Below are 16,066 nucleotides of genomic sequence, written 5' to 3' on the forward strand. Positions count from 1 at the left end.
TTGAGTCCCCCACTCTGGGGGAAGAAGCTTTTTGCTATCCACCCTGTCTTTATCCCTCATGATTTTGTAGACCTCAATCAGGTCGCCCCGTAATGTCCGTCTTTCTAATGAAAATAATCCTAACCTATTCAACCTCTCTTCATAGCTAGCACCCTCCATACCAGGCAACATCCTGGTGAACCTCCTCTGCACCCTCTCCAAAGCATCCACATCCTTTTGGTAAAGTGGTGACCAGAACTGTACACAGTACTCCAAATGTGGCCGAACCAAAGTCCTATACAACTGCAACATGACCTGCCAACTCTTGTATTCAATACCCCGCCCAATGAAGGAAAGCATGCCATATGCCTTCTCGACCATCCTATTGACCTGCGTTGTCACCTTCAGGGAACAATGGGCCTGAACATCCAGATCTCTCTGTTCGTCAATTTTCCCTAGGACTTTTCCATTTACTGTATAGTTTGCCCTTGAATTTGATCTTGCAAAATGCATCACCTCGCATTTGCCCGGATTGAACTCCATCTGCCATTTATCTGCCCAACTCGCCAGTCTATCTATATTCTGATGTAATTTCTGACAGCCCCCTTCACTATCAGCTACTCCACCAATCTTAGCGTTATCAGCAAACTTGCTGATCAGACCACCTACACCTTCCTCCAGATCATTCACATATATCACAAACAACAGTGGTCCCAGCACAGATCCCTGTGGAACACCACTGGTTACAGGTCTCCAATTTGAGAAACTCCCTTTTACTACTACCCTCTGTCTCCTGTTGCCCAGCCAGTTTTTTATCCATCTAGCTAGCACACCCTGGACCCCATGTGACTTCACTTTCTCCATCAGCCTGCCATGGGGAACCTTATCAAACGCCTTACTGAAGTCCATGTATATGACATCTACTGCCTTTCCCTCATCAATCAACTTTGTCACGTCCTCAAAGAATTCTATTAAGCTGGTAGGACATGACCTTCCCTGTACAAAACCATTTTGCCTATCACTGATAAGCCCATTTTCTTCCAAATGGGAATAGATCCTATCCCTCAGTATCTTCTCCAGTAGCTTCCCTACCACTGACGTCAGGCTCACCAGTCGATAATTACCTGGATTATCCTTGCTGCCCTTTTTAAGCAAGGGGACAACATTAGCAAGTCTCCAGTCATCTGGAACCTCACCAGTGTCTAAGGACACTGCAAAGATATCTGTTAGGGCCCCGGCTATTTCCTCTCTCGCTTCCCTTAGTAACCTGGGATAGATCCCATCCGGACCTGGGGACTTGTCCACCTTAATGTCTTTTAGGATACCTAACACTTCCTCCTTCCTTATGTCAACTTGACCTAGACTAAGCAAACATCTATCCCTAACCTCAACATCCGTCAAGTCCCTCTCCTTGGTGAATACTGTTACTGGAGATTAATTCTGTCCCACAGAATTTTTTTCTCAATGCTTCCCTGCCACTGATATTAGACTCATCGGCCTATAGTTTCGTTGTTTAGCCCAGCCATGCTTCTCAAACTAAAACACAATATTAGCTGTCCTTCAGCCCTCTGCTACCTCTACTGAGGCGAGAGGGGATTTGAAAATTAGTGACAGAACCTCAGTAGTCTCCTCCTTTGCCTACCCCTGCAGCCTGGAATACACTTCATCTGCATCTGGCTTTTAGGCACACTAAAGCAGATAATACGTCCTCTCTTTCATTGCTAATTTGTTCAAGCCTATCACATCATCCTCCCAGGTCTGTATACTCACAGTGGCCATCTCTATCGTGAATGGTGCAATACAGCTCATGCAAAGTACTCATTTAAAAGCTCTCCTACATCTTTTGTTTCCACATTAGAGTACCACTCTGGTCATTACTCTTTCCTTGGTTATGCTCTTACCCCTAATGTACTTATAAAACTTACAAGGTGCTTATAAAATGGATTTTTATTTATTTTACCCATCAGTGTTGCTTTATGCAGCCTCTTTGCTTGTGTAATCCCCTGAATGTTCTATACTCCTCTTTGTTTCTCCTGTTTTGAACCCATGGTAGCCGCCATCAGCTTCCCTTTTTTTTCTTTATCCAATCCTGTACATCTCTGGATCACTTGCTCTCGCCCTTCACCTTAATAGGAATACATCAACCTGCATACACTATGCTTCTGTTTCGAATGCCTCCCACTGCTCTGGTGTAGACTTTCCTACAAATGGCTGCCTGTAGTCTACTAATGCCAGATCCTACCTTCTATAAAAAGCGACCTTCCGCAAATTCATAAATTTTACTTCTGGTCCATCTTTATCCTTTCCCACAACCACAGGTAGTTCTGCAATAATGCATGTTTCATTAACATGAATTGGCTGCAACACCATTGATGAAAAGCAGACACTGTTTGGATTGTGTGTACTTTCTGCTGCACAGGTATAACGATTTTCTACGGCAATTTCCTATAGTGCAAGGTCACACAAGAACGCAACTATCAGGTTATAGGAGAACTACCTGTACCTTCAATCTTACTGCAATATGTTCACTGTCACTGAAATGTTCCCCGCACTGGCACTTTTATCACTCGCATGACTTTGCTCCCTAATTTTAGAGAGACCTGCCTATGTAACTGCTATTCTATGGCTCCCTGACTGCTTGGGGATCTATTGTACACTCCCAGCAATGTGACTGCTCCCTTTTTATTTTTAGGTTCTACCCTTATGACCCCATTTGAAGAACCGTCCAAAATATTATTCCTCCTCACTGCAGTAATTAATTCCTTGATCAATATTGCGACACCATTGCCTCTACTACAGTCACACCCTCCTTTTTGCACAAAGGTTCTATACGACAGAATGTGGCGTTGACTGTCCTGACCCTCACGTCTCTACGACAGTAATGATATCACAGTCCCATGTGCTCATTACATCATCCACTCATCTCCAATATAATAAAGAACTGTGGATGTTTGAAATCTCAAACAAAAACAAATTGCTGGAGGAACTCTGCAGGTCTGGAGAGAAAACAGAGTTAAGGCTTCAGGTCCAGTTACTCTTCTTCAGATCTGAAACTAAAACATTAACTCTGCTTTCTCTTTACAGATGCTGCCAGACTCGCAGAATTTCTCCAGAAATTTCTTATTTGTCTTACTTACAAGATACCTTGCATTAAAATAAATGTCATCTAGCTTTGCCATGCTGCCTTATGCTTTAACATGACAACATACATTCATCTTGTAAACTGACTCGTCTTTTCCTCTAGACTTGTATATGCATCACCCCTACTGAACCTCCACCCATCCCCCAGACAAATTCATCTAAATCTCTATGAATAGTACTAGCAACTACCTTCCTTGAAAAATAAGGACTAGCAGGCTGCCGTCAACCTAAAGGCAGAAAAATAATTTACATCTTAGATTAATGCGGTATAATGGAAAGTATTTCAATACACACTTTATAGATTTCGACTGGCTTTCCTTGTTTATTTATTTAGCAACCTGACTCTTTGTATGATATTTTGAGAAGGCCTTTCGGCTGATGTGAGTGGTTGTGCTTCATACCTCACATTTGCAACATAACCTTGAAGGAACCTATCTTCTCTGCACTTTACTATTCAAACTGCACTCTGAGTGCCGGGGGGAACTGGAACGTTGTCTCTTTGATGGCTACTTTAAGTTACATTATCCTGCAATAAACTTCAAAAATACATGCTTAGGGCTATCTATTCATCCAGCACTAATACAGGTGTAATATTTTAGAGAAAAGCAATTTCTTGCAACACATTAAATCCATTGGCTTACTTTTTAGGGATCTTGATTTCTGTGTTAAGGTATGGCCATTCATATATGGATCCTTACCTACAGCACCGGGGAAAATTAACTATTGTGCAGTGAGATACAGTTAATGCTTCAGGTGGGTAAACTGTCATCAGAACAAAGATGGTTTAACTGGAATATTTTCGGCATTTTTGTTTACATTAAATTTTCCAGCAGCCACAGCATTTGCTTTTAAAATCTTCAGTTATTTTATCAACATTAAAACTATATTGCTACAAAAACCTATTCAATTCAAACATTCAGATTGATCGTAACAACCATCCAATCTGAATCAATTGTACACAATGTAATAGACCGAGATAAACTTTCACTTTGGACAGTTTGAACGTGATTTTTGGCCTCAGCTATGAAGTCTTCTTCGCAGACTAGGGAGCAGGTGTTAAGTGTATAAACATTATAGATTATTCACAATCTCAATCACTTTCAACAGCGTTATATCAAACAAAAGAATGCTCAAGCACAATGTGACGACTGACCAGTAAGTAAATACAATGAAGTCAATGTCCCTGTTAAATTTAAACCCAAGTATAGGTTGGTAGACTTCTCTTACCTTTCCCACTCAGGGAAGTCATGTAGACACTGTCGCTGAAATGTTACTAAGCCTGTGGGTTCTAAGACAAAAAGAGAAAGAAATTAATAAAAGACAGAGGCATCCAAAATAATATATCTAGACACATTAAATTGACTTGTATGAATAGTTATACAAATTAAAATGTTACATTTATTACAATATGGACATTACAAACAAAAGGTCATATTGCACTGTTGGACAAATTCTGCCTTTAAAAAATACTGAACATAGATATTTAACTAAAAATCATTGTATGGTTACAACAAAGAAAGAGGTTATTTGCCCCACTGTGGCTCTTGGGAAGAGCATATCATCACTGCTATTCCCAATAGCTATTCAATCCTTTTTTCCTTTATCTGCAGTGAATTAGGTAGCCACAAAAGCAACTTTCAGAAGGTGTAAGATGTGACAATGTAAGGATAGCTACATCTAAAGAATCAGATATCGCTTAAAGTAGGAGTCAAATTAGAAATCAGTTTGGCTCATCAAACCATACATTCTCCAGGAAACCAAATCTAAAAGTTATATTTTTACCCTTTGTTTGTTGTTCACAGAAAGGATTTGTACACAAGTTAAATTAAGGAGCTTTTTTCTAAAGAAACAACAATGGCTGAAAAAGGGGTTACTTCTCAATATGGCTTATATTCTGAGTCTATCTCGGTAAGGTATCACATAAAATGACATCACTTTTCCCAGCCATAATAAAAATGATTAGGAAATTCCTCAGTTAGTCACCATATTTATATAACAGGGATTGGTTCTACTAGCATAATTGGAATTATGCAACTATCCTCCACTGAAGGCACTGTACAATTCAGAGAGGGTTTGCTGGAGCATTCTGTAGAATGTTGTGTTCTGTAGCTTATAGAGGTGTTTTTTGCAAGTATATTATATTTGCTTTACTATACGTCCCATTCACTGCTAAGCAGAGATGTCAAAAGACACTCAGATTCCAGTAGAACAATACAAGGAAATCATGACAACACAAGGAGGATCTCTGAGAAATAAGCAATGGACAATTCATGAGTGGGCTATACAGGAGAACACTTCACACATCAGTATCTATACCTCGTTTTCACCACTGTAGCTGCTGACAGAAGCTTGTAAAAATTTATAAGGGCAACACAAAGGAGGATTAACAACCAAAGGTTACAAAGGAAACCATGACTGGACAGGAACCGAAAAACTGTTTTAATGTTTTCTTTAAATTTAAATGACTCATGCTGGCACGCTAATACTTATGGTTCTTTGGTTTTGTAAGAGAGTATCGGAATAGGAATGTTTTCAATTATATGAAATTACTCTTCGTTGCTCTACTTTACCTACAACGGATAAAGCAACTTACAACACCAAACTTCTCCATCTGTTCAGAAATACTGAAGGAATATGTAAAGTATCAATTCAGAACAAAAAGTAATTCTGTTGCAATATCCCTGCTCCTTTTAACCACGCCAGTTGACAGTCAGCTTCCACAATAAGTCAGCGGCCAGATCGCTCAATATGGTAGCTAACATTAATGAACCCAGGTAGATTAACAGTTGACAGATCTCAATTTAAATAAAATGAAGGTGACAACGTCACATCCTAAATGACAGATTGCATTCTTTACTTATAACTTTTACTTTTGATCAGGCAGTTGTTACAGCACATGTGGGATGAATCCAAAGCGTGTCAAAGTGAGGAATCTAATGCAGCATCAGCAAGATGCAGTGGCCAAATTAGCAATTCTTAAGCAACAGGTTTATCCAGAATTTAGTTTCCATAAAATGTCTTCAAGACAATTTTGTGGTACATTAATGGCTAACTCCAATGTAACAGGAGAATTCATTGGGTTCACAACATATTTAAAATGTATTTTACGAGGATGTTGCTTAAGCTGGCAAATTGTAGCTGTGAAGAGAGAACACAGCAAATGATAATGGTCTGTTTCATTGATGAGAAGTAATTTAATTAGTACACAAGAGAATGTTTGGGAGTAATTATAAAAAAAAACTCCTGCTCACACGCCTGATGAAACATTGGCATTGGCACCATTCTGTCTTTCAAAAGGACAGAACCATAAAAATGATACAGCACAGAATAGGGCCATTCAGCCCATCTTGTCAGTACTGGCCCAAAGACACCCAGATATCTTTCTGATCCCATCTTCTGGCACACGGCCCAGAGCTCTGCAGCTTTACAGCACTTAAGGTACATCCAGGAACTTTTTGCAAGAGTTTAGAGTCTCTGCCTCTATGACAACTCAGACATCGAATTCCAGACACCCACCACTCTCTCCATTAAAAATGTTCTCCTCATGCCCCCTCTAATCATGCTTCTGCCACCTTGCTTGAACTTATGACCCCTGACTTTTGAATTCTCTGCCATGGGAAACAGGTTCCTTGAGTATACTCTACCTCGATCCCTGACAATTTTGTACCCCTCGATCATGTTGCCAGTCAGCCTTCTTTGTACAAGAAAAACAACCTCAACCTCTCCAATCTCTCTTCACAGCTACAATTTGCCAGCTTAAGCAACATTCTCGTAAATCCTTTCCAGAAAAACTGCATCCTTCTTATAATATGGTGACCAAACTGTGCACAATACTCCAGCTGTAGCCTCACCAGTGTCTTATTCATTTTCATCATTACATCCTGACTTTTGCATTCCATATCTCTGGCAATGAATAATAGCATGGTATATGTATTCTTTACAAATCTTATCCGCCTGTACAACTACCTTTAGCGAACTGTGCACTTGAATATTTACATCTCTCACTTCATGTTGAATTCCCTAAATGCATTACCACACACCTCTCAGACTTGAACTCTATCTGCCCACTCCACCATCCTATTGGTATCACTTGTGAGCTTACAGCTATCCTCTACACTATCCACTACGTGGCCGATTTTCGAGTTGTCTGTAAATTCCCTATTTGTATGCCCACGTTCAAGTCCAAATCATTAATATGCAAGACAAGCTGCAGGGATTCCAATACCAAGCCCTGCTGAACAACACTTGAAACAGCTTTCCATTTGCAAGGGTTGCCATCAACCATTACTCTATTTCTTGCAACTGAGCCAACAGTGGATCCAGTTTGACACATTACTCCGTAGCCTATGGGCTTTTACTCTTTTGAAAAGTCTGCCATGTGGAACCTTGTCAAATGTCTTACTAAAATACATGTAGACAAAATTTACTGCCCTACCCTCACGGATACACCTCGTCACTTTTTCAAAGAATTCTATTACATTTGTAAGTCATGAACTTCCTTTAACAAAGCCATGCTGACTACTCCTGACTAATCCATGTCTTTAAAAGTGACAGTTTATCCAACCTCTCAGGATTGAATCTAATTTGCCCACCACTGAAAAAAAACTAACTGGTCTATAATTGTTTGACATTTCCTTTGTACACTTTTTAAATGATGGAAACATATTTGCATTCCTCGACTCATCTGGCACCTGACCTGTGTCGAGCGAAGATCAGAAAATAATCTTCAGAGCATCTGCAACTTCCTCCCTGAACTCCTTTAACATTTGTGGTGACAATCCATCTGGCCCTGGCAACTTTCAAGGATTCCAACTCCCTGATCACTCACTTGCTCATGATTTATTTTGTTCCATTTTACGTACTGTTCCTCTTCGATTACTACATCCACCCATACCTTTCTCTGTGAATATAGAGGCATAAAAGTCATTTTAAAATTTGTCCCATATCCTCAGTAACACAAGTTCCCTTCTTTATCTCCGATAAGGAAAAAGAGGGACCTAACTATCCTTTTGCTCCTCATATACCGGTAAAACACCTTTGGGTTTTCCTTCATCTTGCTTGCTAATATTTTTTCATGTCGTCACTTTGATTTCACTATTTCATTTTTAACACAATCCTTATACTTTCAATACCCCTCCAGCCTATTTGCAGTGTTGATTTTTGTGATGATCATAAGCTTTCTCTTTCTGTTTAAACTTCCCATGTATTTTTCTCAGCAACCACAGGGGTCTAATTTGCCAGTACCATTCTTATTTTTGTCTGCTTTGTGCCCTAATGTTCTCACTTTAAAGTGTCTCCCACAAGTGGCTACCATTGATTTAGCAGTCTTGTCCAGTCCAACAAATCACTTCAGTTTTGTAAAATTTGCCTTACCCCAATCTAAAACATTTACTTCAGATTTATCTCTGTACTTTTCCACAACAAAACTAAATCTAACTGAATTGGGGTCATATACCAGATATGGTCAGTTCACTCATTGTCCATCTTCATTTCTCAAAACTAATTGCAGGATTTCATCTCCTCTCATTAGGCTTGAGAAGTACTGTTTTTAAAAAAAAACTTCCTTGACACAGTGCAAGGATTTTTCAACACCAACACCCCTTACATTGTTTGAAATCCAGTTGATATTGGGATAGTTAAAGTCTCCTACAACAACTGCCCTCGTATTCCTACAGGTAGAAATTTATCTACATATATGCTCTTCTATCTCCCTCTCACTACTATTTGGGCTGTCTGTAATATTTTCCTACCAGTATGACTGCCTGTTTATTATTTCTAACTTCAGAATGACTCAATTGTGAACCCATTTAGTTTATCACCCCTTCTCACAACTATAATTGATGCTTTAACCAATACTGCTAACCCCCTCCATTTTTGTCACTCACTCTATCCTGCCTGAAAATTCCAAATGCAGGGATAACTGAGCCACCAATTTTGCCTGTCCTTTAACCAAGTTTCTGGTCTGGCAACAACAACATTGTACTGCCATGTATGTGTGCCCTTAGTTCATCTGCCTTGTTTGTAATACTTGTTGTATTTAAGTACAAACAGCTCAACCCTGTCAATTTCCTTTGCTTGATGCTTTCTAATCTTTGTTTCCGAGTCACTGACTACATCACTAACTAACGTTCTACCTCCCTTTTCGTGATCGGAATCTGGCCTGTCTAAGACTACAGTTTGGTTCCCAGCCTCCTGCCATACTAGCTTAAAACCTCTCCAATATGATTACCATAAGCCCTTGCAAGGATATTTGTCCCAGCTCTGCTCAGGTGCACCCGATCAAGCTTGTACAGGTTCCAACCTCCCCAGAAACAGTCCCTTAGCCTCAAGAATGTAAATGCCCTCCCTGGTGTACCATTTCGCCAGGTACACTGATCTATGATCCGTCTGTTGCTTTTATCCCAGTTCTCTCTGGCACTCAGTACTGGGAGAAATCCTGAGATTACAACATTTGGGTCCTGCATTTCAATTTCACTCTTAACCTCCGATATTCAGCTTTCAGGGCCTTTGTTTACCTATGTTGTTGGTACCTATGTGTACCATGACCACTGGACCTCCGCTCCAGAAGATCCTCCAGCTGCTCTGTGAAATCCCCAACCTGGACCCTGACACCAGGTAGGCAATATATCATCCTGGATTCATGATAGTGGCCACAGAAATGCCTGTCTGTGCCCCTTACTACTTTCCCTTTCAAGAGTCAGAGAGATGTACAGCATGGAAACAGACCCTTTGGTCCAACTGACTCATGCTGACCAGATATCTAAATTAGTCTAGTCCCATTTGCCAGCATTTGAGCCACATCCCTCTAAACCCTTCCAATTCATATTTCCATTTTGATGCCTTTTAAAATGTTGTAATTGTACCAGCCTTCACCACTTCCTCAAGCAGTTCATTCCATACATGCACTATCCTCTATGTGAAAAAGTTTCCTCTTAGGTCCCTTTCAAATCCTTCCCCTCTCAACTTAAACCTATACCCTCTATTTTGGACTCCTTCACGCCAGAGAAAACACCTTGACTATTCAAAATAGAAACTGAAAGGACTGTGGATCGTGAGGACGGGTCACTCGACTCAAAATATTAACACTGATTTCTCTCCACAGATGCTGCCACAGCTGCTGAGTTTTCCCAGTAATTTCTATTTTTGACCTTGACTACTTACCTCTCACTGGCCCTCATGATTTTATACACTTCTACATAAGGTTACTCCTCAGCCTCTAACGCTCCAGGAAAAATAGTCCCAGCACATTCTGCCTCTTCCTACAGCTCAAACCCTCCAACCCTGGCAATATCCTGGTAAATCTTTTCTGAACCCCTTTAAGTTTAACAACAGCTTTCCAAAGCAGGGAAATCAGAATTGAACACAGTATTCCAAAAATGGCCTAACTAATATCCTGTACAATTGCAATGTGACCTCCCAATGCCTATAGTCAACCACTGACCAACAGAGGCAAGCATACCAAATGCCTTCTTCACAATTGTTTCTACTTCGAATCCACTTCAAGGAACTATAAACCTGCTCCCCAAAGTCTCTTTATTTGGCAACGCTCCCCAGGATCTTACCATTAAGGTAAGGTGACTTGCTCTACCAATATGCAGTACCTCACATTTATCTAGGTTAAACACCATCTGCGACACTACAGCCCTGCTGCACATTTCTCCGCACCCCGCCCCGCTTCTGTTGCAGCACAGCCACTTGTGGTGCCATGAACATGGCTGATATTGAGATGTCACCCCTCAATAATACTAATACTCAATCTCAAAACAAAGATCAATTGTTTTTAAGCTTTTATTTCTTTCAAAGTTTGTCAATTTTGTTGACATCACTTCCTTAATTTGAACTAGGTGCAGGTGTATGCAATTTCGCCCCCCCATCCCTGCTCCACCATTTGACATGATTGTGGCTGATCGTATCTTGACCTCAACTCCATTTTCCGCCCACTTTCCATAACCCTTCACCCATTACAACTTGAAGATTTGTCCCAGCATCTTCCACTTTAAACATGGCGCAACATATGAGTGATGAATGATAATGGACAGTGAACTCCATAGATTCAAGACTATTTGAGGGGAGTAATTTTTCTTCACCTGTTTTAAATCCCTTGTCCTAGTTTTTTTTTATTAATTTGTGGGATGTCAATGTCGCTGGCTGGCCAGCATTTATTATCTATCCCTAGTTGCCCTTGAGATGATGGTGGTGGGCTGCCTTCATTAACTGCTGTAATCCACCTGCTCTGGGTTGGCCCACAATGCTATGACGGAGGGAATTCCAAAATTGTGACCCAGTGACAGTGAAGGTACAGTGAATCGTTTCCATGTCAGTGTCAAGTGGCTTGGAGAGGTACTTTCAAGTGGTGGCGTAGCCATGTATCTGCTGTCCTTGTCCTTCTAGACGGAAGTGGTTGAGAGTTTGGAATGTGCTGAGGATCTCTGGTGAACTTCGGCAGTGCATCTTGTAGACAGTTTACTCGGCTGCCACCATGCCAAGCATTGGCGGTGGGGAGAGTGGACGCAAATGGATGTAGTGCCGATGAACAGAGTTGCTTTGTACTGAATGGTGTCAAGCTTCTTGAGTGTTTTTGGAGTTGCACCCATCCATACAAGCAGGGAGAATTCCATCACGCTCCTGACTTGTGCCTTGTAGATAGATTTTGGGGAGTCAGGAGGCAAGTTATTCACCATAATGTTCCTAGCGTCTGACCTGCTCTTGTAACTATGTGACTCTTGTGACTATGTCAAGTCCAGTTCAGCTTCTGGTCAATGTCGAACAATGTCAAACAATGACCAGAATCTGTTACTTCAGTCGGACATTCTGGAAAATGGTCTTGAGCATGAGAGATGAAACAATCAGTATGGCATATTGCTATTTGACAGATTTGTTTCGGTAGAGCAAGTCACCTTACCTTAATGGTAAGATCCTGGGGAGTGTTGCCAAATAAAGAGACTTTGGGGAGCAGGTTTTTAGTTCCTTGAAGTGGATTCAAGGTAGAGACAATTGTGAAGAAGGCATTTGGTATGCTTGCCTCTGTTGGTCAGGATGTCGACAGTGGGGATTCAGTGATGGTAACACTGTTGAATGTTAAGCAGTCGTATCAGATTGCCCGATGAGGGGAAACATCCTTTCTAAATCTAATTTGTCAACTCTGTTAGTATCTTACATATCTCAATTAGATCCCTTCTCATTCTTCTAAACTTGAGAATATAAACCCAGACTGCTCAATCTCTCTTTACAAGACAGATCACTAATCTCTGGAATCAGTCTCGTGAAATTCTTTGGACCTGCCTCCAATACAACCACATCCCTCCTCAAGTAAGGGGACCAAAGGTGAACACAGTACTCCAGGTTTTCAAACTACCATGAGCTCATACTTTTATTTTTTATAAAAAAATTTCTACTGTTTCAAATTGATAAAATCAAAGAGTTGCTCTCTTTGCTTACTGGGTGAGGATATTTCTGACTAACTTGAAAGTAACTACTTGTGGCGAGTGAGGAGAAACAGAGTGTTATTTTTCCTTCTCATCTCTGGAGACAAACCTGACCTCTGTTTGCAATCCTCACATTATCATCAAGATTCAAGTGGGAGAGGCGGAGAATCAACAATGTGAATCCATGCTACATTATGATTGGCACCAGGTACTTGTAAAGTCTACTTTATTTGATGCTGCTTTACAGGTGGGTAATAAAATTTCAAATGGCCCATTCGTAAATATTTGAGAATTTGTAATTGCTTCACTGTAGAAACTCAATGAAGAACTGTTAATACTCATGCCAAGTAGTATGAACTTACTTTCTTCTGTGACTTTTCTGAAATAACAAAAAAGTGTTTTAAGCTTTTCAGCTTTCTTGTGTGAAGATCCTTCAAACAATCTGAGAAAAAAATTAAAGCAATATTGAATAGAAGGAAATATTTTTCATAGAATCAACAAAAGCCAGAATAGAAAAACAAAAGAAAATTAAGTTTATGTTAAGATCTGAAGACATTTCTTGCATAACCGATGTCAAACTGGATAAATAAATGAAAACGGCTGCTGCAGCTTTAAATATCGTAATAAAATTTGATGCAGGTACTGGATCCATACTCTATAACAAATGAAGTTTAATGCTGCAACAAAGAAATGAGCATTAATTTTCATCTCTTTACTCTTCAATGGTCTCATTCTTTTCAAAAGCCTTTTAAAACAAAAGAATACCCAAGGAAATTCTTAATGAATTGTGTACTTCATACTCTATTTTTATGATTTTAACCCTCAAGCAGTATTCAAAATAATGCAAGAGATCATGCTGAAAACCGATGAATATTCTTCGTTCCTTTGCTAAGTAAATGCTAATCTATTGTAGGACAAGTATGCATACACTCATCTAACTGTATTGCTTATTTAGTTGCCTTCTACATCATGTCATTGTTCCTAGATATAAATACCACTCTCAGGGCCTTTCAAGCAACAAGTCTGGGAATAAAATTGCTAAATCTAAGCTGATGCAGTAAAATCCCTTCAGGCTATATATAGTACTTCTGAGAGCTGATTACAATGCCAAACTGAAGTGACATGCATTTTTCATCAGACAGGTGAACTGCTGTATGCCTCAAGATAAAGCAGTCCTTTTTTCATACAGGATAACTGAATTTCCCAGGTAACCCTAAAATTTCACCTCATAATTAGAACAGTGACAAACTATTTCAAGCTACTCCTTAATAATCAAAATGTTGTATCCTCCATCTATGTGTCATTATTTTACACTATGTTTGAAGGGGAAAACAATGTAATTTGATTTTATCCAAACACTAAATATTCACTCTTCTCTATATGCCTGAAGAATTCAATGCACTTTATGTGAAGTATCCTGCTCTCTTAAAGAAGGCATTTTCCTTTTTGCTGATTTTCAAAGTGATTTTCATCATTTAGTTTTTAATGAAGTTATCTAACTACATAAGAAATTATGAATGGTTTATTTTAGGGCAGCAGGGTAGCTCTATGGTTAGTGCTGCTGCTGCACAGTACCAGAACCTGGGTTCAATTACACCCTCAGGTGACTTTCTGTACAGAGTTTGCACATTCTCCCCATGTCTGCGAGAGTGTCCTCCCACAGTCCAAAGATGTGCAGGTTGGGTGGATTGGTCATGCTAAAGTGCCCATAGTGTCCAGGGATGTGCAGGCTAGGTGGATTAGCCGTGGAAAATGCAGGGTTACAAACATGGGGTTTGGCTGGGGTGCTCTTCGGAGTGTCAGCGTGGACCCGGCGGGCTGAATGGCCTGCTTCCACACCGTGGTGGCTCTATTCTACTTAAGTTGGTTAGGTATTTCTGTAGAGAAACAACAGATGCATGGAATTAGAAAATCTTTTCAAGTTGATGAATCGCATGATAAAAACAAGTTTGATAGCATATTCAGAATAATATAACACCTCAACAATACTGAAAACAATAATGGTTCCAACCATTAAAACACGCTCCTCATACAAACATGTCTGTAAACATGTGTACGTCATAACAATACCACTTGAACAGATTTATTTAGATTACAATGATGCTTTCCATTAAAGTAATCATTTGAAGGATAAAGGTGACCATAATGATTAGCTTTTTATCCAGATAATAAAACTGCAACTCTTATTTTTCTCAACTAAATTAAATTTAGAAAAGTTGGGAACCCTATAAAATATATTAAAAATACAAGCGACCACAGGAGGTAAAAGCTGCAGGACCATGCAATACAATAAAGTTATGAGTTCAAGTCACACCAAACTAACTTGTGCAAAATCCAGAAATGCTGGGAACTTGTGGATCATCATCACAAAAAAAAATGTACCACACCGAAACCAAGATGATCCAAAAAACCCAACTTTGTTCACAATGCCATTCAGTTAAAGAAGTGATGCCTGTGCGTGCCATTATTGACCTATAGTGTCTTTTAAAATGGTCTGGCAAGTCATGTAGTTATAGGAAACAAAATTACATGAGTAAATGATTCAGATCTCACCAACTAGAAAATGCAACCTGCACATTCAAGTCTCAGCATAACAGGACAGTAAAAGTGAAAGTGCAGCCAAAAGATCCCTTTATCTTCTTGGCAGCAGTGTTCATGCATTTGAGGATTAATTAATCAGTAGTAACCCCAATGGAAGCCAACTAAGTCCAATAGTAGCAAAAACGAACTTTTAACCAAAAACTAATTTTCAACTAACCATGGTTCATATTTCAGTTACGACTTACTCGCAAGACCACCTCTTCCAGTACTAGGACAAATAGCCTAACAGCATTCGTACAAAAGGGCTTCTGACAGTTCCAAAGAATAATTTGTTCAGTGAAATGTAGTCAAAAAGCATAACTGTGGAAGCTTCATTACTTGAGCGACTTTTGATTTGGTAATCTCTACTGTGAATTCTTAAGTGGCTTTAACATTCATTTGCATTTCACAAACAGGACACTAAAAGAGCAGGCAAATGGGCTTCCCTTCATATTTCTTAGATTTACAGATTAATAATCATTCGCTGTCTATTACATAGTTTTTTTTTGGAATTTCCTTCCCTCTGCTCCCGAACATGCAGATCTATGCTGAGGTACGTTTAAAATAAGCATAGTACATTGCTAAGAAATTCAACTGATCAGTCTTCATGTGTGTGCTTATCCGAACTGCAACACATGTCTATCTGATGACAAGGATTGACCCTGGCCAATAATTTCTGACGATAGCTTGAGAACTTCAAGACAAATTCTTATGATCAGAACTAATCCTATAGGAAAGTTATCACCCAGTACACAAATCCAGACACATTTTGGTCTGTTTAACTAAGTAAGCTACGGACTGTGCCACTAGAAGTGCATACATCAGCCAAATTCAGTGTCTTGCAATATAGGAAAAGATCATAAATATTCAAAAGGATTAAAATACAAAGTCTCAGAAGAATGAAAACCCACAACAGGTAGAATTAAAGTAAAGTATTAAAG

The 16,066-nt window shown here is 39.6% G+C and overlaps 1 protein-coding gene across 3 annotated transcripts in view; it reads right to left on the reverse strand.

The window, feature by feature from the left end:
* Positions 1-16,066, reverse strand: part of parga (poly (ADP-ribose) glycohydrolase a) — a 196,416-nt gene that overhangs the window by 69,693 nt on the left and 110,657 nt on the right. For all 3 annotated transcript variants that reach the window (XM_059640270.1, XM_048563467.2, XM_048563466.2), the window contains 2 exons: positions 12,908-12,987; positions 4,348-4,408 (listed from right to left, as the gene is read on the reverse strand). In XM_059640270.1, coding sequence (XP_059496253.1) covers positions 4,348-4,408; positions 12,908-12,987 — 141 coding nt within the window. The remainder of the gene's footprint in view (positions 1-4,347; positions 4,409-12,907; positions 12,988-16,066) is intronic.

This window comes from Stegostoma tigrinum, chromosome 37 (genome assembly GCF_030684315.1).
Source record: "Stegostoma tigrinum isolate sSteTig4 chromosome 37, sSteTig4.hap1, whole genome shotgun sequence".
NCBI classification, from domain to species: Eukaryota; Metazoa; Chordata; class Chondrichthyes; order Orectolobiformes; family Stegostomatidae; genus Stegostoma; species Stegostoma tigrinum.